This window comes from Neofelis nebulosa, chromosome 15 (assembly GCF_028018385.1).
Source record: "Neofelis nebulosa isolate mNeoNeb1 chromosome 15, mNeoNeb1.pri, whole genome shotgun sequence".
NCBI classification, from domain to species: Eukaryota; Metazoa; Chordata; class Mammalia; order Carnivora; family Felidae; genus Neofelis; species Neofelis nebulosa.
In genome coordinates this window covers 4,791,910-4,819,869 of record NC_080796.1, presented here as the reverse complement: position 1 = coordinate 4,819,869, position 27,960 = coordinate 4,791,910, and the positions used below count along the sequence as shown (strand labels likewise).

Genomic DNA, 27,960 nt, shown 5'->3' with positions numbered 1-27,960 from the left:
AATATTATACCATCAAAGGATCACAATAATATTCCAGTAATCAATCGGAAACACAGGGAGACCTGTAATTTAATCAAAAGAGAATTCAAAAATAGCAGTTTTAAGGAAACTCAGTGAGTTACAAGAAAAACACAAAAAGCCAATTCAATAAAATCAGAAAAACACTCTATGAATAAAATGAGAAGCTTAACAAAGAGCTGGAAATAGTAAAAGCTAACTAAACAAAAATCCTGGAGCTGAAGAGTATAATGAAGGAGATGAAAAAAGCAAGAGTGATCACTGACAGGAAATGGGTCAAGCAAAAAAAAAATGTGAATTGAAAGACAGGAACTCTCAGATTATCCAGTCAGCAGAGAACAAAGTCAAAAGAATGAAAAAGAGTGAGGAAAGACTATGTGACTACAAGTGAACCCTCATAAGGCTATTAGCAGTTTCTCAGCAGAAACCTTACATTCCAGGAGGCAGTGGGATTACATATTCAAAGTGCTAAGAGAAAAAAGACTACCAATCAAGAATACTTTACTCAGCAAAATTATCCTTCAGAATCAAATCAAATAAATACATTTGATACACCGCATTAACAGAATAAAAAAAAGTCATATCATCATCCCAGCATGGGAGGAAAAAGCATTTGACCAAATTCAACATCTTTTCAGGATAAAAACTCTCAACAAAGTGGGTACTGGATTATCACACCTGGACATAATGAAGCCCAATATGATAAGCCCATAGCCAACATCATATGCAGTGGTAAAAAACGGAAAGCTTTTACTCTAAGTTCAAGAACAAGGCAAAGTTGCCCACTTGACCACTCCTATTCAACAGGATAGAGGAAGTCCTAGCCAAAGCAGTCAGGCAAGAAAAGGAAATAAAAGGCATCCAAATCAGAAAAGAAGAAATAAAACTGTCTTTTTTTGCAGATGACATATTCTTATATATAGAAAATCCTGAAGATACCACCAAAAAGCTGTTCCAAGGATGAAGGATACAAAATCAACATTAAGATGCAGGGGTGCCTGGGTGGCTCAGTCAGTTAAGCTTCTGACTTCGGCTAAGTTCATGATCTCGTGGTTTGTGGTTCAAGCGCCTTATTGGGCTCTGTGCTGACAGTTCAGAGCCTGGAGCCTGCTTTGGATTCTCTCTCTGTCTCTGTCTCTCTCTCTCTACCCCTCCCCTGTTAACACTCTGTCTCTTTAGCCTCTACTACAAAGCTGTGATCATCAAGACAGTATGGTATTGGCACAAAAACAGACACACAGACCAATGGAATAGAATAGAAACCCCAGAGGTGAACCCACAAATGTATGGCCAACTACTCATTGACAAAGCAGGAAATAGTATCCCATGGGAAAAAAAGACAGTCTCTTTCTTCTGGGAGAACTGGACAGCAACATGCAGAAGAATGAAACTAGATGACTTTTCTTACACCATACACACAAATAAACTCAAAATGGATGAAGGACCTGAATGTGAGACAGGAAACCATCAAAACCCTAGAGGAGAAAGCAGGAAAAAAAACCTCTTTGACCTCCGCTGCAGCAATTTCCTACTTGGCACATCTCCAAAGGCAAGGGAATGGAAAGCAAAAATGAACTATTGGGACCTCGTCAAGATAAAAAGCTTCTGCACTGCAAAGGAATCAATCAACAAAACCGAAAGGCAACGGACAGAATAGAGAAGATATTTGCAAATGACATATCGGATAAAGGAAGGGCTAATATCCAGAACCTGTAAAGAGCTCACCAAACTCCACACCCACAAAACAAATAATCCAGGGAAGAAATGGGCAGAAGACATGAATAGATACTTTTCCAAAGAAGACATCCAGATGGACAACAGATACATGGGAAGATGCTCAACGTCACTCCTCATCAGGGAAATACAAATCAAAACCACACTGAGATACCACCTCACACTGGTCAGAGTGGCTAAAATGAAAAAAATCAGGAGACTACAGATGCTGGCGAGGATGTGGAGAAACAGGGACCCTCTTGCACTGTTGGTGGGAATGCAAACTCTGGAAAACAGCGTGGAGCTTCCTCAACTAAGTAAAAATAGAACAACCCTATGACCCAGCAATAGCACTGCTGGGAATTTACCCAAGGGATACTGGAGTGCTGATGCATAGGGGCACATGTACCCCAATGTATACAGTAGCACTTTCAACAATCGCCAAATTATGGAAAGAGCCTAAAAGTCCATCGCCCGACGAATAGAGAAAGAAGATGTGGTTTATACATACAGTGGAATGATACTTGGCAATGAGAAAGAGTGAAATCTGGCCATTTGCAACAACGTGGATGGAACTGGAGGGTATTATGCAAAGTGAAATAAGTCAGGCATAGAAAGACAGATACCATATGATTTCACTCACATGTGGATCCTGAGAAACTTGACAGGAGACCATGCGTGGGGGGGGTCAGGGGAAAAAGTTACAGAGAGGGAGGGAGGCAAACAATAAGAGACTCGTAAACACTGAGAATAAACTAAGGGTTGATAGGAGGTGGGGGAGAGGGGAAAGTGGGTGATGGGCATTGAGAAGTCACCTGTTGGGATGAGCACTGGGTGTTGTATGGAAACCAATTTGACAATAGATTATATGTAGTAAAAAAAAATGACAAAATCAGCATCAAGAGATCAGTTGCATTTCTAAACAATAACAATGAAATAGCTGAAAAAGAAATATAAGGAAAAAATCCCCTTCCCCAAAGCATCAAAAAGAGCATAATACTTTGGAATGAATTTAATCAAGGACTTTCTGAAAGATAGGTACAGTAAAAACTACAAGACATTGGTAAAAGAAACAGCAGAGACACAAACAAATGGGAAGATACCCTGTTGTTTATGGATTCGAAAAATTAGTATCATTAAATATCCACATTACCTGAAACCACCTACAGAGTCAATGCAATCCTTGTCAAAATTCCAATGACGTTTTTCACAGAAATAGGAAAAGCATTCCTCAAATGTGCAAGGAACAAGAAAGACCCCAAATAGCCAAAACAATCCTAAGAAAGAAGAACAAATCTGGAAGCATCACACTTGCTGGTGTCAAACTATTACAAAGTTATGGTAATAAAAACCGTATGAAGTTGCACACACACACACACAAAACAAAACACAAAGATGAATGAAACAGAATCAAGAACCCAGAAATAAACCCATGCATAAAGTCAACTAAAAACCCGTGCATAAAGTCTCTTTGTTAAGAGACCCAAGAATACTCAAAAGAGAAAAGGTAATCTCTTCAATACATGATGGTGAGAAAACTGGATATTAACATGCAAAAGAATAAAACTGTGCCTCTACCTTACACCACTCACAAAAGTCAACCCAAACGCAAATAAAGACTTCTATATAAAGTCTTAAATCATAAAACTCGTAGAAGAAAACACAGGATAAAGGCTCCTTGACATAGATCTTACCAGTGATTTAGGATAGGACATCCAAAGTACAAGCAATGAAAGCAAAACCAACCAATGCAATCAACAATGTTTCTGCACAGCAAAAGAAACAAGCAACATGACGGAAAGGCAACCTATGGAAAGGATGGAAACATTCGCAAGCTACAAATACGAAAAACGTCAATATCTAAAAATGTGTAAGGAATTCGTACAATTCAACAGCTAAAAATAAATATAATTAAAAACTGGGCAAGGCACCTTAAAAGACGTCTCTCCTCAAAACATATTCAAATGGCCAAGGGTACACAAGAAAGTGCTCGATATCACTATTCATCAGGAAAATGCAAATCAAAACTGTAGTATATAGATATCACTTTGACCTATTAAAATGGCTATTGTCAAAAAGACAAGAGATATCGTTGGCAAGGATGTACAGGAAAGGAATTCCTTGTACTCCTGTAGGACTGTAAATTGGGACAGCCATGTAAAACAGTATGGTGGCTCCTCAACAAACTAAAAATAGAACCTCCATATGAGCCAATAATCCCATTTCTGGGTATATATCTTAAAGACATGACATCCTTACCTTGGAGAAATATCTGCAGCCCTATGTTTATTGCAGCATTATTTACAATAGTCAAGAAACAACCTAAGCATCCATCAGTGGATCCATCGATTAAAAAATATGGTATACATTTACAATGGAATATTTTCAGCCACAAACAAGAAGGAAATCCTGCCATTTGTGGCAGCATGAGTGAAACTTGAGGGCTTTATGCTTAGTGAAAATAAGTCAGACACAGGAAGTCAAACACTGTATGATCTGACTTATATGTGGAATTAAGAAAAAAATGCGTGAAAAACAGAACAGACTGGTGGTTGCCGGGGTTAGGAGGCTTTGAGAAATGGGTAGATATTGGTCAAAGGGTACAAACTACCTGTTACAAGATTAATACATTCTGGGGATTTAATGTGCAGGATGGTGATTACAGTGAACAATACTGTATCCTATCATTGGAAAGTTGCTACAAGACTAGATCATCACAAACAAGAAATGATATTTATGTGAGATGATGGAAGTATTAACACTATTGTGGTAAGCATTTGACAATATAAAAGTGTATCAAATTAATACAGGTACACCTTACAGTTACACAGATGTGTGTTACTTATATCTCATAAATCTGGAAAAACTTCAAAAATTCAAAAGTACTCATATGTCATTATCTATCGCTCAAAAATAAAAATCATCGGATTAGTTATGCTTTTGTTTAAAAAAAAATGGTTTGCGGCGCCCGGATGGCTCAGTTCATTAAGTGTATGACTTTGGCTCAGTTTGTGATCTAAGGGTTTGTGGCTTCGAGCCCCACATCGGGCTGTGTGCTGACAGCCCAGAGTCTGGAGCCTGATTTGGAATCTTTGTCTCCCCCTCTCTCTGCCCCTCCCCAACTCTCACTTTGTCTCTCTCCAAATGAATAAACATTAAAAAAATTTTAAAAAATGATTTGTTAACTTTTGTATACTTTTAGCCTAATATCTAATCCTAATAGAAAAAAATGGGGGATTCCCCAAAAAGAAAATTATAATTCTGTTTTCATGGACTAAATGCATGCAACAGAATATTATTACCATACAGCTATGTACACTTCCAAAAAATAATGAAATTTCCCACAGATTATTTAGGACTTAAACATGAGCCCCGAAGAGCACCAAAAACAAAAACAAAACTAACAATTGTTTTTTTTTTTTTCAAAAAAAACTGTTATACAGATAACTTTTCTCATGGAAATAACATCCAAGAAAAGAAGAATCTTTCTGAAAGCAATTATCAAACAATTCCTCTTGACTCAAACTTCAAAAATGAATCTGTAATTATAGAATTTGAAATAGCTTTCATTTTGAACCCAGTCAATAGAAGCAACCTTTAAGTAGAAAACATCTGGTGAAAGCCACCTCAAACTTAGAAAAAACAAAACAAAACAAAACAAAACAAAAAGAAACCCTAACACGTAGCTATGGTAACAAGAAGCCACCAGAATCAGTTTTAAATGTGTTAATCAATGTGCACCAGCCCTACTCACCAACCAATCCATTTCAGCTCCTTCCTTCTGAAAGACAGCGAATAAAGGACAAAAATCACTCCAATACACATGCTTCAGCGTGCCAACCAATCCACAACAGTCTCACCCAAATAAGCATGGTGCTTCAGATGATGACAAACCATTTAATTTTCTGAAAGTTCCCCAATCCTTAAACTCCACTCTTCCCCAAACCCTGTATAAGAATAGCAGACTGCTCTGTTAGAAAAGACTACACCTAACCAGCATAGCTCGCTCTTATTTGGAAGTGATCAATTCCAACTTCATCTTTTTATTTCAGATATTGAGGGTTCATAATCCTTTGGCAAGAATTTTTAAAGTCCTATAAAAAATTGCCACCATATTTTAGTTTCCTTAATAAATATAAAGGAAGTTTGCTATTCCTTTGATACATTTCACCATAATGAAAACTAACATAAATACAACTAAAAGAATAAGTAGCAAGTAAACACAATATTGAGTCCCCCAAAATCCAAAAACTGTATATAACTGGCAGGTTTAGTTGTCAGAATGAACCCACGCCAAACTTTGTCAAAGTGGGGACTAGTATTAGGTTAAAAAAATTACACACAAGTTAAACTCCGTTCACTCAGTAAACATTATTGAATAAGTACTATATAGACTAGAACATTTTCTAGGCATTGGGGACATGGCAATGAACAGATAACAATCCTACTCATGAGTGAAGTAAACATACAATAACAATAAGCTACACAGGCAAAATATACAGTATTAGAGGAGAAAAACTAAAGCAGAGAAATCACATTTGATGTGTTATAGTTGAAGTACTAGTCAGGATGGCCAAGAAAGGCCGTGCTGAGAAAGTGACTTTTAAGCAAAAACCTGAAAGGAAAAACAAACAACAAAGGAAAAATCAAGCCATGAGGTATCTGAGGGAAAGCATTCCAGACAGAGTCAACAGCAAGTACAGAAGTATGTCCAAAGTACTTAAAGAGTAGTGGGGCGCCTGGGTGGCGCAGTCGGTTAAGCGGCCGACTTCAGCCAGGTCACGATCTCGCGTCTGTGAGTTCGAGCCCCGCATCGGGCTCTGTGCTGACAGCTCGGAGCCTGGAGCCTGTTTCCAATTCTGTGTCTCCCTCTCTCTCTGCCCCTCCCCCGTTCATGCTTTGTGTCTCTCTGTCCCAAAAATAAAAAAAAAATAAAACATTGAAAAAAAAAAGAGTAGTGAGAAATCAGTATGGCTGGACAGAATGAAAGGGGTAGAAAAGAGTTCAAATCAGAGAGAGAGAAGGAGACACCTGATCATATACAGGCCTTGTCGGCATTAGGAAGAGTTTGGGCATGTACTCTGAGTGAAATGGGAGGCAATTCGGCTTGGAGCAGAGGAAGGACACAATCCGACTTATGTTTTACTAGATCCAATGTGTTTAGAATTAACAGAAATCGGAAAAACAAAAGGAAGAAACAAACAAACAAGAAGACCATTTAGTTACCTATTACACCAATATAAACAACAGATGACAGTCTATTGGTCATGGAAGATGTGTTTGGATTCTGGATATATTTGAAGGAAGACGTGACAAGATTTGCTGACAGATGAGATGTGATGTGTATGAAAAAGAAAAAGAAAATAGAAGGAAAAAGTGAAAGGAAAAGAAAAAAAGACAGGAGTCAAAGATGACACCAAGTTTTTTAGCAGAGCAACTCATAGAACTGTTATTAACTCAATTAGGAAAGACATGAAAGGCAAATATTAAGAAGGAATATCAGGAGTTCAATTTGGGACATGTTAAGTTTGCAATAGCTATCCAGAAAAAGATATCAAGTAGGCAGTTTGATATGCGGGCCTGGAATTATGGAGAGAGATCCGGGATGGAGATATAAACTTGAGGATCATTAGAATATACAAGATAGTAAAAGTCAAGAGAAGGAAAATCAAAGGCAAATTCCTGGAAGACATCAATGGGTTAAAAGGTGGGGGACGAGAAGAAACAAGCAAATCAGGCTGAGGTGTACAGACTAGAAAGGCAGCGGGAAAATCAGGTGAGTGAGTGATATCCTACAAGCAACATGGAGACAGAATTTTGGAGGAGAGAGTTTTCCATTGGGTCAAATATTGCTGAAAGGTTAAGTAAAATGAGATGTATGAAATTATGTTTAGATTTATTAAAGTGAAAATCGGTGGTAACCTTGAAAAAACAATTCTGGAGGAGAGGGAAAATTGCTACAATGAATTCAAGAGTGGATGGGAGGGAGGGAAATCAGGATCAAAGAGTGAAGAAGGCTCTTGAAGGATTTCGTAGCTAAGCGGAATGGTCATGGTTGATCTAATTTTCTATTATTGCTGTAGTTTTCAATTGTTACATAATGATTAGGTAGTATTTTTGTAATATTTGGAAGTCTTAAAAATTGCATATATGTAACAGTAGTTTTTTGTTTTTTGTTTTTTGTTTTTTTTTTTTGCTTTTTTGAAATACCAGACCAAGGTACTAAATAACTCACAAAATTATACACTGAGAAGACTCCTTAAAAATTTTCTAGATATATGATATTATATAAGCTGATTACCATTTTTCTCATGCTTAGAAAGACCACAGAAAAACTAAGTTTCAAGGGCAGTATTTCATGCTTGATAAAAATTATTGAACTCTAAGGGCACCTGGGTGGCCCAGTCCTCGAAACATCCATCCCTTGATTTTGGCTCAGGTCATGATCTCTATGTTCTCTAGCATCGAGTTCTGCACTGACAGCATGGAGCCTCCTTGGGATTCTCTCTCTCCCTCTCTCTTTGCTCGTCCCCCACTCATGTGTTCATGCTCGCTCTATCTCTCTCTCTCAAAATAAACAAACATTTTTAAAAAGTCACCCAACTCTAGGATATTTTATACTATCCAAAGTAATGAGTCATATTAAAATTTTATACACAGAAGAAAAGGGGTTGGGAATGCAGAAAATAGTCCTACTTTGTAAACTGAATTGTACAAATTGTATAACATGAAGGTACTGTTGAAAAATTTGGTGTGGTTCATGTTGAAATATATTCTCTACAAAGGCAGGATAATGGCATGCAAGCAAGGTACCTTTATAAAAACGATTCATTGCATTACCAGCATCTTGGTTTATAGCACAGGGGTCATGAAATGTTTATATAGAATATGAGACATGTTGCCACATGAATCCTCTTGACAATATTCAGATTAAGTTGAGGGTCCGACGTTGGAGCACTCATGCACTGGGAAACAAAACCAAAAATCTAAGAACTAGGAATTTTGTTGGTAGACTGCCAGTGTAGCAGGGAACTTCTGTTTGCAATTCAGTAGATATTAAAAGTATTCTAACAAAATGTGCATAAGACATGACACCAAACCAAACCAAATGCTTTAAATATACTTTGTTAAACCATCAGTACACATAGACCTAAAATCATTTTTTATTTTTTATTTTTTTTATCGTTTATTTATTTTTGAGACAGAGAGAGACAGAGCATGAACGGGGGAGGGTCAGAGAGAGGAAGACACAGAATCTGAAACAGGTTCCAGGCTCTGAGCTGTCAGCACAGAGCCCAACGCGGGGCTTTAACTCTCGGACCGCGAGATCATGACCTGAGCCGAAGTCGGCCACTTAACCCACTGAGCCACCCAGGCGCCCCTAAATTCATTTTTTAAAATGGTCACATGCCCCATTACTTTATAGAAGTGAAACTTTACTTCCTTATTAATGAATTGATATTTAGCCTATCTCTGGGGCACCTAGGTGGCTCAGTCTGGTGAGCATCTGCCTGTTGATGTTGGTTCAGGTCATGATCTTGTAGTCGTGAGATCGAGCCCTGTGTTGGCCTCTGCACTGTTAACGTGGAGTCTGCTTGGGATTCTCTCTCTGTCCCTCTCTGTCTCTGCTCCCCCTCGATGCTTGGGCTCCCGAGTGTGCACATTCTCCGTCTGTCTCTCAAAATAAGTCAATACACATTTAGACAATCTCCAAATGTTTGATATGGGAATGCTATAATAAATATCCTTCACATATACATGTAACATATTTATATAAGTAACCTTAATATATCTGTTCTATTTTGTATATGTAATAATATATAATAAATGCCCTTAGAGTGTGGTGTGTGTGTGTGTGTGTGTGTGTGTTTGCACGTGCAGGAGCATGTGCTTGCTTATAGAAATCACGTATTTCAGAAGGACCCAGTCCTGGCAATGAAACCATTAGAATAAACGGATGACCTACCTGAAATATTTTTCTCACGTTATATTATTTATTTCTGACAGTGACAGAGACAGAACACAAGCAGGGGAGGGGCAGAGAAAGAGGGAGACACAGAATCTGAAGCAGGCTCCAGGCTCTGCTCTGTTAGCACAGAACGTGATGCAAGGCTCAAGCTCGTGAAGTGCAAGATAATGACCTGAGCCAAAGTTGGATGTTTACCTATCGGTGCCATCCAGGTGCCCGACATATTTGAAATTTTGAAATACACTGCTAAATCACCTTTCAGAAAGGAGTTACCAATTTCATCCAGCCACAGGGTCTAAGAAGGTCATTTTCCTCACATTTCCTAACTTGGGTTATTTTTTAAAATAAAATATTATTACTATGACTGCAAAAATCACTATCTCACTGGTATTTACATTTTTCTCATTAGCACGTAGGATGAAATATCTCCACGAAAAATACAAAATTTGTTCATCATGAACATTAACTCAAACTAGGAAAGTTTGTTGCACAGGAAAATAACAATTACCTACTATTTAAATATTGCTATAGGCATACCTATCAGAATCTTTATTTTCTGTAATAGGCAATTGATGGTTATCAGTTTTTCCATTCTGTCTTTGTGGAATTAATCCAGCAGCCGCAGCATCATGTATGTTTTCTGATACTTCTATGTCACTTCCTCTGTGCTTCTTTTTTTCATCAACCTTTAATGGAACTTGATACTAAAGGTAATTGTTACTTTAGTCAATAAAAAGAAATTTTTTTCATTAACTTTATCAGTTGACACTTAGTTTGTCATAAATTCAATGGAGGAAAATATTTTGTGTTTACTTTATCATTACAAGTAATTGTAATTTTTATAAACTCGGCTTCATTTCTGATGGAATTTAAAAAAAGCAGAAGTTACCAAAATTTCTAAAAGGGCTTTCTTAATTTTGTACTCTTATTCATATCCACACGTTGCTACTGAGAATTCCCCACCCACCCCCACCCCATCTGACCAAAAGATACAAAGAAATAAAAAGACAAGAGACAAAATTTGTCCTTTTCTATCCTTACCACCTGGGTTTAACACAACAGCCAGATTTAAAACATGTGACATGGAGGTGCTCCTGTAACAATACCAGGAAGCTTTCCCCTTTCTGCATGGAGCTATTCTTTCCCTGAATGCCTTTTACAATTCTTTTTCTTTTGGAACTTAAGGTTCTCAAAAAAAGTGACAGTGTCCCCTAAATTTATGAACCAAAGTTTGCCACAACACAAAAGGAACAAAGTGAAATGGACGTTAGGGTGGAATTCTGTGAAATTAGTAATGCTCTCCAAATCTCACATTCAATAACCATAAAACTTTATAGGGAGAGGGTATAAAAGTAATGATCACCTTTAATCCCATTTGCTACTGATAATGCGAGTAAAACTCAAAAAAGTTAAACGATTTGTCCCAAGTTCCTAAAGTGTCATTAGCTAGCATTTTATGGCACCAAAAGAGACGGTATAATTCTTGAATGCTGAATCAGAGAAATGACCACAAATTCATTAAATTAGTCAGATGCACGAAAAGTGTGACTTTGGCACAGTAAATTAATACCTTGATAAGGGACAAGGAGATTAGCTACTTATTCTTTTTAAAGGAGGGTATCTCTAGGTTTTGTCTAAATAGACAAAGTCCACACATCTCAAAACTCAGTTTTCTCCCTTAGAGTTAAATACTGAAGGTTTGCTGAAGGCTTATGCTACCTACATGGTAAAAATCATACAGGCCAAAAGGTATCATACGCTATTGAACATAAAGTGAAGGTTTGACTCAACAGAAACATCTGAGAATGAGATTAAAAAATGTGAAAAAAGGGGTGATAACACAAATAGCTGTTATTAAGCCTATCTCAAAGGGGTCATGTTGAAATTCTAAGTTCCAAGATTTTGAGTAAAGCAGACAAGACTGCCTATATTTGTGGGCAATAAGCTTAGGAATTCCCTGAGCCTGCACTGATGGGTTAACCAGGCATAGAAAATTACAAAGCCATAGGATGCTCACACCCAAGTTTCGGTAAACAATATTAGGTATCTAGGTATAGAGAGGGCGGGGCAAAGTCTCCAAGACCAAGGTGTGAGAGGTAAACAAGATTAGATATTCAGGAGGACACACTCCCCAATTTAGTACTATGGCAGAAAGCTGCTTTCCAGGAAGGAAGGACCAAATGAGGTAAACAGGTAAGTAGGGCTATAGGCTGTAGGCTGCAGGGTGAAGATGCCCAGAGGGGAGCTAATTAGCAAAAGAAAGGTGCCTTGTGGATCCTGAGGTAGCATCTGTCTTCTCCCCTAGACTAGCTAAGATAAACAGAGAAGCTGCCTCAGGTCAGCTGTTAACAACCATCTACCAGGCACCAGGATTTTGTTTTATATTGACCCTAACACCTAACACCCTATATCTTGAAACCCCCTTTCCCTCATGCCCATGAGTTCATGTTCACAGATTGATTTTCTCTTTGTGCACGTCCATCACCATGTTTGGAAGCCTTCTGATCCTATTAAAAACAGAGCAAGGACCCTTAATCCGGGCTCCTGTGTTCTCCGGGACATTAGCTGTCTCTCCCATTGTAATCCTGCATCCCACTGCTGTCTTGCTAGACAAGCAAGAACCCTAGACCCAGAGTCTACAGACACATACTGAAGCAATACATAGATTGCTTTAGCTGGGAATGTGTTTGTATTCCTTCTCTTAGTTATTGCTTCTTTCTCATTTTATTGTTTATGGAAAGGCAATTTATATTTAAGCCAATATATTAACAAAAACAACAACCTGGAGATAATTATGTTTTTTAAGCAGTTTCTTTATGGTTATTCTGGTTCGTGAGGTCACATGGTACTTATATAGCTAAGCTAATTTCCCAGTTCTTATACTACCTGGAAGACTGACACAGAAACTTTAAGGTTAACAAATCACAAGAATGTTTCCCTGAACTCCTATTTGTTAGATAGCAGAAATAATCTATTTCCAGACACAATTACTTATTTAGACAATTCCATTGTATGCACACTCTTGTTCTCTTGAATGGAAAATCGGAATCGATCAGATAATTGTTAAAGAGAAAAAAAAAAAAAACAAGAGTAACAGCAAGGCGGACCTCCTTCTCTTTTGGAGGTTGAACTTTCTCTCTTTCCAAAGACAGGAACTCTACTTGAGACATGCCTATCTCATTCTTAAACCTTTGCATATCTTGATGTAATTCTTCACTTAGATGTACTTCAGATGCTGGAAAACTAGATGCTGAAGAAGAACTCACAATTTCTAATTCAGAATCAATACTTTTATAGTTATGAGTACTGTCATTATCTGCATATAATGGCTTCTGGAAAAAAGTCTTGTACTGGTTTTGTTTTCTCGTGTTTGTGACATCACAAATATCATGCTTTTTTGTCTGAACCATGTGCTTCATCACATCGCAGCAGGCAAGCCACAAATGAAAAAGGCTCTCTGAATCACTAGACTGAGGTCTAATTTACAATCGGTGGTATTTTGGTCCATATTTTTTGCCATTTGCATGTCAAACTCTCTTGGCCTTCTTTCACTTTAAATGTAACTAGTGGGTTCCTTGCTTTTTTATTTTCTATATCATTTTAAAAATCCTCATTGTTGTTAAAAAGGTGCTCAATGTCTGGTTTGTTCTCATTTCCATAGTCTGATTTACTTACTTTCTTTCTTTCTTTTATTTGAAATTTATTGTCAAATTGGTTTCCATATAACACCCAGTGTTCATCCCAACAGGTGCCCTCCTCAATGCCCATCACCCAGCCTCCCCTCCTTCCCATCCCCCATCAATCCTCAATTTATTCTCAGTTTGTAAGAGTCTCTTATGGTTTGGCTCTCTCCCTCTTTAAGGTTGTTTTTTTTTTTCACTTCCCCTCCCCCATGGTCTTCTGTTAAATTTCTCAGGATCCACAAAAGAGTGAAAACGTATGGTATCTATCTTTCTCTGTATGACTTATTTCACTTAGCATCACACTCTCCAGTTCCATCCATGTTGCTACAAAAGGCCATATTTCATTCTTTCTCATGGCTAAGTAGTATTCCATTGTGTATATAAAGCACAATTTCTTTATCCATTCGTCGGGTGATGGACATTTAGACTCTTTCCATAAATTTGGTGATTGTTGAAAGTGCTGCTATAAACATTGGGGCACAAGTGCCCCTACGCATCAGCACTCCTGTATCCCTTGGGTAAATTCCTAGCAGTGCTATTGCTGGGTCATAGGTTAGGTCTATTTTTCATTTGTTGAGGAACCTTCACACTGTTTTCCAGAGTGGCTGCACCAGTTTGCATTCCCACCAACAATGCAAGAGGGTTCTTGTTTCTCCACATCCTCCCCAGCATCCATAGTCTCCTGATTTGATCATTTAGCCACTCTTGACTGGTGTGAGGTGGTATCTCAGTGTGGTTTTGATTTATATGTCCCGGATGATTTGCTTTCATTTAAAGAAAGCTTAGAAGAGGGGCGCCTGGGTGGCGCAGTCGGTTAAGCGTCCGACTTCAGCCAGGTCACGATCTCGCGGTCCGTGAGTTCGAGCCCCGCGTCAAGCTCTGGGCTGATGGCTCGGAGCCTGGAGCCTGTTTCCGATTCTGTGTCTCCCTCTCTCTCTGACCCTCCCCTGTTCATGCTCTGTCTCTCTCTGTCCCTCTCTGTCCCAAAAATAAATTAAAAAAAAAAAAAAAAAAGAAAGCTTAGAAGATGACTGGAAAGCATATTCTGGGGACGCAGAGTATGAATGAGAGAGAATGACATTTTCTTTTTTTTTTTTTTTTTTTTTTAATTTTTTTCAACGTTTTTTATTTATTTTTGGGACAGAGAGAGACAGAGCATGAACGGGGGAGGGGCAGAGAGAGAGGGAGACACAGAATCGGAAACAGGCTCCAGGCTCCGAGCCATCAGCCCAGAGCCTGATGCGGGGCTCGAACTCACGGACCGCGAGATCGTGACCTGGCTGAAGTCGGACGCTTAACCGACTGCGCCACCCAGGCGCCCCGAGAATGACATTTTCAAGACTAGGCTCTTTTTGTTCAGGAAATGCCTGAAATACTACCGAGACAGACACTCCAAATGCATCTTATTCCTCACAATCAAGTACAGTATTTGTCCAATTCGAAGGTATTTCCTTTCAGTTGGATCCTCCTTAGAGTGACCCCGTGGTGGTTCTTCTTCAAGATGAGTAGGAATGCTGTATTGTTAACAAATTTCACCAAACTTCAGCTTTCACTCACTGGTGATGAGTTTTAAGCTATTTTTCCAGTCTAATTTGCCTCATTTGATCCACATTTCCTCAAAGTTTTGCATAGAAGCATGTCTTAAATATAGACATATATCATGCTCCCTATCACATTCCTTATTCATTTCTGGTCCTTGAGTCATTCTCTGCAGTTGCAAAAACGGATGGTAATTTCCTTGTTTTGATTTTCACATGTCTTTTCTGCCAGGATACATGTTTGTAAAAACACCTTGTCCTTAAGTAATCAAGTACGGACAAAGAAAAATGAGAAAATAATTACAATTGTACTGTTAACTTTCTTCATCTATGTTTAGCTGTTCCCAAGTCACTGGATTGTAACTTCCTGTAAGAAGTGAAAACTAACTTGCCTTAGCCTAAGACAGAAGAAAAATATGAACTCATAAACTTAAGCTTGTCAGTTTTTGGAACTAAACAATTCATTACGTGTTAAATCGACCAAAAAATAAGTTAGATGATTTTTACTGTTACAAATCTTAAAAACTATTTAGCTTACCATCCCTTATAACGAGCACTAAAGTGTATTTGAGTGCTTTTTAAAGATTAATAACTAGAGAATTAGAAAACTTTAAATTATTAGCAGCCAAATCAATATCAAAGAGAAAGAAATATGCTGGCAGTGTGAATCAGCTTAAGATTCTCTCTCTCACCCTGCCCTCACTTACCCACGTGCTCTGTCCTCACTCTCTCTCTCAAAAGTAAGAATTAATAGAAAAAGAAACCATAAGCAACAGAAAATACATTTACATGATGGTACTCTATTTATTGAAAAAATTTGTGTGTAAGTTGATTCCCACAGTACAAACCCACATGGTTCAAGGGTCAACTGTATACCTATATGATGTCTCCTCTAAGAGATTACCAGAACTTAACATAGTGTCAAATTAGAAAATCAAAAACCCATTCCTACTTTCCCATTCTTTTCTGGACCCTACGACCATTTTATTGGCCTTCAGACATCTTCACATTTAAAACAAATATTCTTGGGGGGTCTGGGTGACTTAGTCGATTAGGTGCCCAACTTTGGCTCAGCACATGTTCTCACGGTTCATGAGTTCAAGTCCTGCATTGGGCTCTTTGCTCTCAGTGCAGAGCCTACTTCGGATCTTCTGTCCCCCCACCCCACTCTCAACAATAAACAAACATTCACCAAACAAAGTATCCTCAATATTTAGTAAGTCACTAAAAGCCACTGTGATCATTTTGTCTTCTATTTCTATACCACCCTTTACAGGTTACAAAACGTTGCCACATTTGTTCATTACGCATAACCAAGAGGTGGGTATTGGTGCCATTTTTAGGAAGGAGGTCATTGACCTTGAGGCAAGTTTTTCCAAGATCCCACAGCTAGGAAGTGACGGAACCAAGATGCTACCATGTCTTTGATTTCAAATACAGTGCTTGTAGCATTATGCATCAGCAGCCTGGGCCTAAGAGATCAGGACTTTTTTACCTCCTTCCCTAGTTGTCATCTTAGAACAGGTCATCATTACTTTACTTATATCACTACAAGTATGACTGCGATGTTATTTTAATCATTCAAAAGTCAAAGTCAAAGCATCTCTTGGATGTTTTAACATCGCTCCATGACTATACTTAAAAATAAGCAGAAGAAAGTACCTCAGGAAGAGAAGGTGATTCTACATCTTCCTCTTCTCCTAATTCTAATGCTGACATGATATCTACAGAATAGGGTCACAGATAAATTAATGAAAACATGTGTTACTATGAATTATAAACACATACACAAGTCCTTCTCCATTCATGAATATTTCAATAAAATAAAAGCAATAGCAGAAAAGATGTTCAGGGGGTTCAAGATTTTCTGGAAGTAAAAGGGGGTAGTACTTGGGATACTTCTAAAAAAAGATAGCAACAGAAAAATACCTTCACTAAAAAAGGATAATATATTTGGAACTACATACTTTCATATTTTTTTCAACTAGAATTTAATCATAGGAAAACAACTCACAGAGATTCACTAGCTTACCACTTCTGTCATTTTTATGCACTCCACCAGCAGAAGTCAAACTGCCATTAACTGTTTGCTCTGGTGACACATTTTCAATAATACCAACACCATCTTCCGTTGCTTCCGTTGCTGACTTTGCTGTTCCTTCCTAGAAAAACAGCACAAAACAAAAACCCAACTTCAGAAAAATATCACATTAATTCATTTGGTCACACACTCACCCACTCAGAAAGACAGGCACATCCTGTATCTGTCAAGTCATAGCCACGATCCGGGGCAGAGCTGGAAACAGAAATAAAACACGGAGTCTGTTCTATATGCTAGTAGCGGTAGAGATGCATGAAAACAGGTAAGGACAGAAAAATACCATCCACTAGTTCTGCAAGGGAAGTGAATAACGTACAGTGAAGGCACAAAGGAAGAAACACTTACATTTGGGAAGCTCAGCAAACACTGGGAAGATAGGGCTGTATCTTAAAAGACACACAAAGTGCACAGGGAGGGTGTGAAGGGCATTCTAGAAGGAGCAAAAGGATCAAGTATGAAATAACATAGTAAGTGACAACACCTATGTGATATGGCAAAACTGGAACAGAGTTCTTGGCAATGGGATAGATAGAGATTACTGGAACATGAGGACGAAACAAAAAAAAAAGGGGGGGAGCAGTGTTATGCTAGAACATGAATTTTCTCCTTCAGATAATGGGGATCCATTGAATAAGCAGAAGAATGACACTGTCACAAGTATATTTTAGAAAGGTCACTCTGGAAGCAATGTAGGAGGAATGTCAAGGAAGCAAAACCAGAAGAGTACTGCAAAATTATAGGTGAGAGACTGAATTACAGGACTAACATATGAAAAATGGTAAGCAGGTACAAACTATCGAATGTGGTGAGTGACAGCATGCGGTCATTTCAGGGAAGTTCAGAGTCCAGGACTTTTCCTGTTTCAGGGATGCTATTTATCAGACTAGGGAACACAAATGACAGAGCAGATTACAAAGAGTCAGGAAAGAGGAAAGGGAAAGCATCAGAAACGATGTCTTTAAACTAGGGCGTATTAAATTTAAAGTACCCAGGGGACGTAGGAAGAACATGTTAGGGCCGCCTGAATGCCTCAGTCAGTTAGCACCTGACTCTTGATTTTGGCTCCGGGCATGATCTCACAGTTCATGGGTTCAAGCCCCCCATCTGGTTCTGCGCTGACAGTGCAGGGTCTGCTTGGGATTTTCTCTCTCTCCCTCTGTCTCTCTGCCCCTCCCCACTGGTGCTCTCTCTGTCTCTCTCTCCAATTAATAAATGAATAAACTTTAAGAAAAGAAAAAGACAGAAAATTCAGATCAATACAGTCCAAGTAAGAAAAAAGCCCATCATAAATATCTATAAAACATATTAAACTGATATAATGCAAACCTACACAGAACTCTGAAGTTGTGAAAAGGAAAGTAAAAGGAGGCGGGAGGAGCTAAGATGGCAGAGGAGGGGGATCAGAATTTCCCTTGTCCCTCAAACACAGCAGTATTGAGGTCACAACACTCGGAATACCAGGAGTACAGGCTGCAGAGGGACAGAAAAATCTCCACAGGTGCAAACAGACAGCTTGGCGGGAGGACAGAAGGGTGTGTATGCGAATTGGGAGACATAAAATGGGCAGCACAGGCATGGAGTGGGGGAAGCCCTTTGGTGGAGAAACCAAAGGAAGATAGAGAGAGGGGCTGCGGGAAGTGCATTTGGATATGAGAAAGCCTGTCTGGACCACAGACCAAGGAGAGGTCCAGAGAGCCAGTTTCTACTTTGCAAAACAGCCTTAGAGGCTAAAAAACAGAATTTTCAAGGTTGCCAGACTTTCTCTAGAAAAGAGCTACCACCTCCCATGCCTGGTGGGGAGGGAGCCGCCCCTAGGCTTGGTAGCAATCTCAGGGCTACCCTGGGAGAGAACACCTTGAGTATGGTGGAAAGGGGAGGTATTGCCCTGCCCAAGGGAAAAAGACCCTGCAGGCACGAGCCAGAGGCCCTCTGTCCACTGCACAGAGTGGCGCTACTCCAGAACCAGGTCCGAGCAAAGCGGGATCCTACAGGGTTTTGAATCCCAACTCAGTGCTCAGGGAGCACAGGAGACTGTGCAGCAAGGCAAGCCGGCCCCCCAGGCTATTCCGTGAGGACGGCCTGAACAGTGAGTTTTGAGACACCTCGTGTGGGCAGGAGAGATTGGGGTGTCGCCATTTCTCTCCCCATGACCTACATCGTGGGGCTTCAGGGAACGGACAGTGAGCCTCAGTGGAGGCAGGCCCATTACACCAAACCCTGCCTCTCTGTGCCTGGTAACTGCTTCTCTATGGGAGTGACACTGACACTGATGGGACCAGACAGCCCCTCCCCTACACCAGCACAGCCACCAGTCCCAGGCACCAACAGACAACTCTCCTCTGGTTTCGTATCTGAGTTTGTTTGTTTTCATTTGAATTATTGTTCTTTTCATCTTTTCTTTTTTAATGTTTATTTCTTCATTTTGAGAGAGAGAGTGAGTGATCAAGCAGGAGAGGTACAGAGAGAGGGAGAGAGAGACAGAATCCGAGCAGGATCCATGCTCTCACTGCAGAGGCTGGTGGGGGTATCGAACCCACCAACAGCGACAACATGACCTGAGCCAAATTCAAGAGTCGGACACTTCATCAAATGAGCCGCCCAGGCGCCCATCTTTTCTTTCCTTTTCTGTCCCTTTCTCCTCTTTTTCCCTTTTTTGTCTTTCTACTCTCCTCTTTCCTCTTCTCCCGTTGGAATCAGCCTAGTAGTCTCGAGTTGATTTTCAGTCAAAGCTAATTATATATATTTTTTTTTCTCTTTGTTCCTCTGTTCTGATTGTTTGTTTGTTTCATCGGGCATTTTCTCCATACCTTTCCAGATCTCCTTCTTCCTTTTCCTCCTTCTCTTTCTGCATGAAGCCCTAGAGCTCCTTTGAGTCACTGCCTGGTCTTTTTTTCCACTCCTGTCATTTCTCGCTTTGTTTGGGCTAAGGATTCTTCACCACCCTCTTCTCCTTTTTCCCAAGATTACATCAACAAACAAATCAAAGCACACCGGGTGGAAGGCCCAAACTACCACTCCAAGTAGTGTGAGAAGCAAGCAAAGGTGCACCAAAAGAGTGCACACAACACACTCCAAAAACACTCGTTCGACCGCCAGGCCCTGGACAGTGTATGACCCCTTTTTATTATAGTAGTACTCACAGGTGTGGGACACAGAACAAGCTATTACAACACATAAAGGACAAGAAACTAGCCAAAACGACAAAACGGAAGAATTCTCCTCAAAAACAATTCCAGGAAGAAAGGACAGCCAGAGAAGGGCTCAAAAGAGACAGAAACAATATATCTGATCAAGTTTTTGGAACTGTCACGTTGAATGCTGAAAACGAAATGTTGTCAAGGAGATACAAAATAAACGGGATGCAGTGACAGCAAGGATGGGAGAAGCAGAAGAGAGAATCGGTGAAACAGAAGATACAATTGTGGACAAAGATGAAGCAGAGAAAGAAAGAAAGGAAATTACTAGACCACGAGGCAGGTACTAGAGATCTAATTGACTCGGTGAGATGAAATAACAGCCACATCATAGGGGTCCCAGAAGAAGAAGAGTGAGAGAAAGGGGCAGAGGTTTATTTGAACAACTTGTAGCTGAGAGCTTCCCTCATCTGGGGAAGGAAACAGGCATCCAAGTCCTGGCGGCACAGAGAATTCCCTTCCAAATCAACAAAACCCGGTCAACACCACGACATGTCATAGCGAAACTGGAAAAATACAAAGATCAAGAGAGAATTCTGAAAGCAGCTAGGGACAAACGGGGCTTAATCTGCAAGGGAAGACACATAAGGGTAGCAGCAGACCTGTCCAATGAAACTTGGCAGGGCAGAAGGGAGGGGTAGGAAACAGTCAATGTGTTGAACGGGAACATATGCAGCGAAGAACGCTTTCCCCAGCAAGGCTGTCATATGAATAGAAAGAGAGAGAAAGGCTTCCCCAGACAAAAAACACCTCATGGAGTTCATGACCACTAAACCAGCCCTGCAGGAGATCCTAAGGGGCGACTCTGTGAGTGGAAAGCAGCAGAGACGACAAAGGACCAGAGGCCTCACCAAAAGCATGAAACCTTCAGATAACACAATGACACGAAATCCATATCTTTCACTAATCACTCTGAATGTCAATGGACTCAATGCCCCAATCAAAAGACACAGGGAATCAGAATGGATAAGACACAAAACAAAACCAAAGAATAAGATCCATCTATATGCTGTCAACAAGACACTGATTTTAGACCCCAGGACACCTCCAGATTCAAAGTGAAGGTGTGGGGAACAACCTATCATGCTACTAGAAGTCAAAAGAAAGCTGGAGTCGCCATACTTCCACCAGACAGACTAGATTTTAAACCAAAGACGGTAGTAACAGATTCAGAAGGGCGTTTTATCATAATTAAGGGGTTTATCCATCAAGAGGACCTAACAATTGCAAACGTTTATGCCCCCAAAGTGAAACGCCCACATATATGAATCGATGAATCACAAACATGAATAAATGTATACATACAAATACCATGATTGTAGACGACTTTAAGACTCCACGCATGGCAATAGGCGGATCGTCAAGGCAGAATATCAGTAAGGAAACACAGATCCTATGTGTCACTGGACCAGATGTATTCAGATATACATACATATATATTGGCCTTAAGATATACATTTACATACACTGATATCAACACCGATATATTGAGATCTTTTCATCCAACAGCAGTAGAATGCACATTCTTCTTTTTTTTTTTTAATTTTTTTTCAACGTTTTTTATTTATTTTTGGGACAGAGAGAGACAGAGAATGAACGGGGGAGGGGCAGAGAGAGAGGGAGACACAGAATCGGAAACAGGCTCCAGGCTCCGAGCCATCAGCCCAGAGCCTGACGCGGGGCTCGAACTCATGGACCGCGAGATCGTGACCTGGCTGAAGTCGGACGCTTAACCGACTGCGCCATCCAGGCGCCCCAGAATGCACATTCTTCTTAAGTGCACATAGAACATTCTCCAGTATAAGTGACATCCTGGGTCACAAAACAGCCCTCCACAAATATAAAAGGACTGAGATCGTACCTTGCATATTTTCAGATCACAACAACGAGCACTTGCTCATTCTTTCTCTCTCGCCCTCCCTTTCCAAGAGAAATACAAACATTACAAAAACATTTAGCTCACCTTCTTTCAAGAAAGAGAAGAAAAGAATAAACCTTGTGGGGCAATGAGTCATGGATGAAAACCACACACAGAGAGAATTCCATAACCAATATGTTGACAACGGAGTTGACAGAAAGTGATGTACTAAGAGAACAGACACTAAAGAAATGTTTTCTGCAAGGAAATATTAGGGTAGGGGTAAACCATTAAAAAAGAGCATGGTGGGGGGGGGAACACGTCGGTGGCTCAGTCAGTTCAGCTTCCAACTTCAGCTCATGAGTCATGATCTCACGGTTTGTGGGTGTGAGACCTTCATTGAGCTCTGTGTTGACAGCTCGGAGCCTGGAGCCTGCTTTGGATTCTGTGTCTCCCTCTGTCTCTGCCCCTACCCCACTTGCTCTCTCTCTCTCTCTCCCCCCAATATAAATAAACTTTTAAAAAATAAAAATTACATTAAAAAGTATGGGGGGATAAGAGGAAAAAAGGAAACAATAGAAGACACGACCAATCAATCAAGCATGAGCTTAAGACAAGGAAGAAAAGGAGAAATGTGAGTAAAATAAGGTAAGTGGAAACAACATACATTTTTCAGCAGGTACATAAGTAGGATTGGGAATATACTATGAACAATAGACTCTTTGAAAGCTTTTCAAGGTATATATATATATAATCTATACGTAAAACAGAGGCTTTGATTCACAGTATATCCCTAATAATACTGACTTTTATCACTCTACAGTTATCTGGTTATAAATACTTTAATATTTAAGTTCTGTCATTATAAAATAAATTGTTCAATTACTGGTATCTATTGCTTCCTAAAAGCTATAAATTATTACTAGACTAATGAAAAAACAGAAAAAGAAAGGTTTCTAACACATCAACTGTCACTATGGAGAAAGAATTGGGAATGAGAATTCTAGAAAGAAATGTGAACCTTCACAAGATGTATGTAATGGGACACAGATGGGGTTAAAAAAAAACAAAGGCTGAGGAATTTTTATTTGCAATTCTAAGCTCACAATGGGAGGATACTAAAAATATACGGTAATCTTCTTTCGTATGTAACTCCTGATTTCCTCAATAGAATTCATTTGCGTTTATACGTATGAAACACCAAAACGGAATATAAACTGACCTTACTTTTTAAATTCACATATTTAATTGTGACATATCATGCGTATTTCATTACTTTTCAAATTCCATTCTACGGAATTCCATTTCCCTACTCCTTTATTCACATTCAACAACTATGACATTGCTTCTTACAAGCAAGACTTCATTCTAGGAGCTCCAGGAGTCAAACAAGTGTGTTTCCTAACCTCCAGTAGCTTATAATGATTTAGGGGCTTTGAAATGAATATTTAACTAAATATCAGGTGTCTGAAACTTAAATTTTAGAATCTGACACAACGATTAGGAGGAGATATTTTTAAAAGCTAGAATATCAAAGATTTCTGAAATTAGAAATTTGACAACTTGGCTAAGAAGAGCCTCTGCTCATAGAGCTACTCTTCTCAGCAAAATACGTATTCTTCAGGGAGATGCACAATTTTAACTTACTCTTCATGGAGTTATTTCAAAAATACAGGGAAACACCTTTGTAAGGTAAATGTTGAGAAATAATGTAAACATCTAAGTTTTTACATTTTCTAATATTATTTTAGTCTAAATGTAGAACAAAGGATACAGACAAAGGAAAATCCTGTATCTCTCTCTCAAAATAAAAATTGCCCGGGGCAGGGGCAACCTACAATAGATAATTAGATCCAATAAGATTTCATTAGGCTTCAGTATTATCAGTCATGTTAGTATCACAGTAAGAATCCTTATCCTTAACCAAATGTCATATTTCCTCCATTATGGGAAAGCTTTTCCCAATATAATTTGACAGTCATTATATATTTTCCAGCCCATTCTTTTCTCAGCCTCCACCTCTAGGAATTACCAAAGTAAAACAAAACAAAACAAAAAATTCAACGTGTCATGTATCTGTCAAGGGGTTTGTTCTTGCTAAATTTCCATTACACACATAAAATGATGATGCACAGGCTACTCTTAAATTTTCCGAGTAAATAAGGGAGAAAACTAAATTCAGAGCAGGAAAGTGAGTTTCACAGGAGGGTACTTTACCTTGGTACCGAAATCTAAGTCTTGGCTAGCTGATGTAGGCCATGAATCATCAGGACCAGGTTTGTCAGAAAGCCTTTAGAGCAAAAATATACAACAAAAACATGTTCATTTTTTTAAAAACAAAATTTTCAAAAATTATGGGAAAGGTCAGCTATCTGTTTATTCAACGAAGTTTCTTGTTATAATTAGAAGTTGGCCTCTGTTTTTTCTACTAAGTTTTATTTTAATTCCAGTAATAGTAACATCCAGTATTATATTAGTTTAAGTTGTACAATACAGCGATTCATCAACTCCATACTCACCCCATGCTCATCATGACAAGGACACTCACTCCATCATCCCCATCACATCCTTCACCCCGCCCACCACTCACCTCCTCTCTGGGAACCATCTGTTTGTTCTCGGCAGTAAAGAGCCTGTTTCTTGGTTTGTGCCCCCCTTTTTTCTCCCTTTGCTCATTCGCTGTTTCTTAAGTGCTACATGAGTAAAATCATATGGTATTTGTCTTTCCCTGACTTTGCTTAACATACTACTCTCAGGCTCCATCCAGGTGATTTCAAAAGGCAAGATTTCATCGTTTTATGGTTGAGTAATATTCCAGTGTGTGTGTGTGTGTGTGTGTGTGTGTGTGCGTGTGTGTGTGTATGGATATACATATACACACACGTACATACATATAGGACTTCTTTTTCATTCACTCATTTGTCAATGGACCCTTGTGCTGGCTATTGGAAATAATGCTGCAATAAACACAGGGGTGCGTGTGTCCCGTGGAATTCGTGTTTTTGTATTCTCTTGGGTAGTATCCAGTAGTGCAATTACTGGATCATAGGAGAGTTCTGTTTTTAATTTTTTGAGGAACCTCCATACTGTTTTCCACAGGGGCCGCACCCATTTGCATTTCCACCAACGGTGCAAGAGGTTTCCTTTGTCTCCACATCCTCGCAAACACTTGCTTCTTGTGGCTTGGAGTGTAGCCATTCTGACAGGTGTGACGTGGTATCTCGTTGTAGTTTGGGGAGCATCTTTTCATGTGTCTGTTGACCATCTGTATGTTGTCTTTGGAAAAGTGTCTGGTGATGTCTACTGCTCATTTGTAAACTGGGCTTTTTTGGAGGGGGGTGATGTTGACATGTATCATTTTTTTAGACATTGTGGATACTAACCCTTTACTGGATTTGCAAAACATTTCCAAATTTGTTCTCCCATTCCAGAGGTTGCCTTTCAGTTTTGACGGTTTCCTTCCCTGTGCAAAAGCTTCGTAGGTTGGTATAGTCCCCATACTTTATTCTTGCTTTATTTCCCTTGGCTCAAGAGGCATAACTAGTAAAATGTGGCTACAGCCAAAGTCAGAGAAATGACGGCCTGCGCTCTATTCAAGGATTTTTTATGGTTTCAGGTCTCACACTTAGGTCTTTAATTCATTTTGAGTTTATTTGTGTGTATGGTAAAGAAATTGGTCCAGGTTCATTCTTTGGCATGTGACCTGTCCAGTTTTCCCAACACCATTTGGTGAAGAGACTGCCTTTTCCCCGCTGGATAGTCTTTCCTGTTTGTGGAAGATTAACTGACCATGCACTTGTGGATTTATTTCTAGGTTTTCGGTTCTATTCCATTGAGCTATGTGGCTATTTTGTACGCCAGTACCCACCATACTGTTAGGATTACTACAGCTTTGGAATAAAATTGAAAGCTGAGATTGCGATACCTCCAGTTTTCCTCTTTTGCAATATTGCTTTGGCCATTCAAGGTCTTTTGTGGTTCTATACAATGTATAGGATTGTTTGTCTAGCTCTGTGGCAAATGCTGTTGGTATGTTGACAGGGATTGCATTACATCTGTAGATTGCTTTTGGGAAAAATATGTATTCTTCCCATCTATGAGCATTGGATATCTTTCTCATTCTTTCCGTCACCTTCAATTTCTTTCATCTGTGTTTTACGGTTTCCAGAGTACAGGTCTTTCAAAATTTGCACCCTGTTTTAAGAAAGCTTCCAGTTCTCTATTTTGCCTCCACCTCTGCTAACCTGTGAAATCTCCAGGAAAGACCCAGTCTGAGTTTCCATAACCAAGGGTGACAGGCAGGGAATTCTCTGAAATGGTTGAAAATTAAATCTATAAACGTTACCACAATGACTTCTCACCTCACATCTGTCAGATTGGCTCAGTTTCACCATACAGGAAACAACAAGGGTTGCTCAGGGTGTGGAGAAAAAACAACCCTTGCGCACTGGTCGAGATGTAAATTGGTATCGCCACAGTGAAAGCCAGTACGGAGGGGCTTCAACAAATTAAAAATACAAATACCATAGGATCCAGTAATTCCACTACTGGGTATTTCGTTACCCAAGGGAAATGGAATGCTAATTTGAAAAGATATATGCACCCCTATCTTTATTATAGCATTATTTACAATAGACAAGATATGGAAGCAACCCAATTGTCCATCAATACATGAACAGACCACGTACAGACACACACATACACACACACACACACACACACACACACACACACACACACACTGGAATATTACACAGCTATAAAACAGAATGAGATCTTGCCATCTGCAACATCATGGATATACCTAGACGGTATGAGGCTAAGTGAAATAAGTCAGAGAAAGACAAATCCTATGATTTCACTTCTATGTAGAATCTAAAAAAGGGAACAAATGAGCAAATAGAGAAAAAGCAGAAACAGACCCATAAATGCAGAGAATTGGCTGTTGCCAGAAGAGAGGGCTGGTGGGGGGTTGGACAAAGTGGGTGAAGGGGAGAGGGAAGTTCAGGATTCCAGTTATAGAATGAATAAATCACAAGGCTCAAAGGTACAGCATAGGGAATCTAGTCAGTGGTATCGTAATAGCATCATACATTAACAGATGGGAGCTACGCTTATGGCAAGCATCGTGGAACATCCAGAGTTGTTGCATCACATATTACATTGTGTGTCAGGTAGACCTCCGTTTAAGTAAATATACCAAAGTTAATGTTTCTATGATATGAGTGGAAGTACTAACTAGAGATTAAAAGACAAAAACTTACCAAGGCCAACTCTTTTCCTCCACTGGTCTTGCCTTATTTAGGTCCATAATAACTAGCAAGACCTTCCAAGCCTTCAGGGGCATTCAGCTACCCAAGGAGAGAGACTGCGAACAAAATGGTCCTGGTAGTTGTGCCTCTATTTCTCTATATGCTGCCTGAATATTTTCTTCCCGATGAGCTCCCACTCCTACATCACTCTTCGACACGGTTCAGTGGCATTCTCCAACCTTTCAATCTTTAGCCTATGAAGGCACACACTCCTACAACAAGGATGGGCTCAAATGACCGAAGGTAGGAGCCATGTCCTGCTCCTGGAAAACAAGCTAATTGGGAGTCTCAGTCATCCGCACAGTCACCTCAACATAGGCATGTTATCACCTATCCAGATGAAGCTCCCTTACTGGTTTGACAAGTCAGTCCTACCCCTGCCCAGCCCTACAGGTACATGGGAAAGGCATCACAGATTTAGGAAAAGAGGTGGAGTGAGGAGACAGCTTGCCTTGGGCCATACATCTCTGTTGTTCAGAATCTCCACCACCCACCCCCAATTCCTTGAGAGGATCTAAGCCATCCTCCCTAAGTTGGGGTGGAAGTCGATGATATCATACTTCTATTTGCTGTA

The 27,960-nt window shown here is 39.6% G+C and overlaps 1 protein-coding gene across 1 annotated transcript in view; it reads right to left on the bottom strand.

Moving 5' to 3' along the window:
• The window catches only part of LOC131496464 (ankyrin repeat domain-containing protein 26-like), a 94,653-nt gene extending 67,056 nt beyond the window's left edge, over positions 1-27,597 (bottom strand). Inside the window, exons 1-5 of the mRNA XM_058702023.1 lie at positions 27,339-27,597; positions 24,292-24,364; positions 16,954-17,083; positions 16,584-16,645; positions 10,238-10,404 (exon numbers count right to left, since the gene is read on the bottom strand). Coding sequence (XP_058558006.1) covers positions 10,238-10,404; positions 16,584-16,645; positions 16,954-17,083; positions 24,292-24,364; positions 27,339-27,421 — 515 coding nt within the window. The 5' untranslated portion in view covers positions 27,422-27,597. The remainder of the gene's footprint in view (positions 1-10,237; positions 10,405-16,583; positions 16,646-16,953; positions 17,084-24,291; positions 24,365-27,338) is intronic.
• Positions 27,598-27,960: the final 363 nt, after the last annotated feature.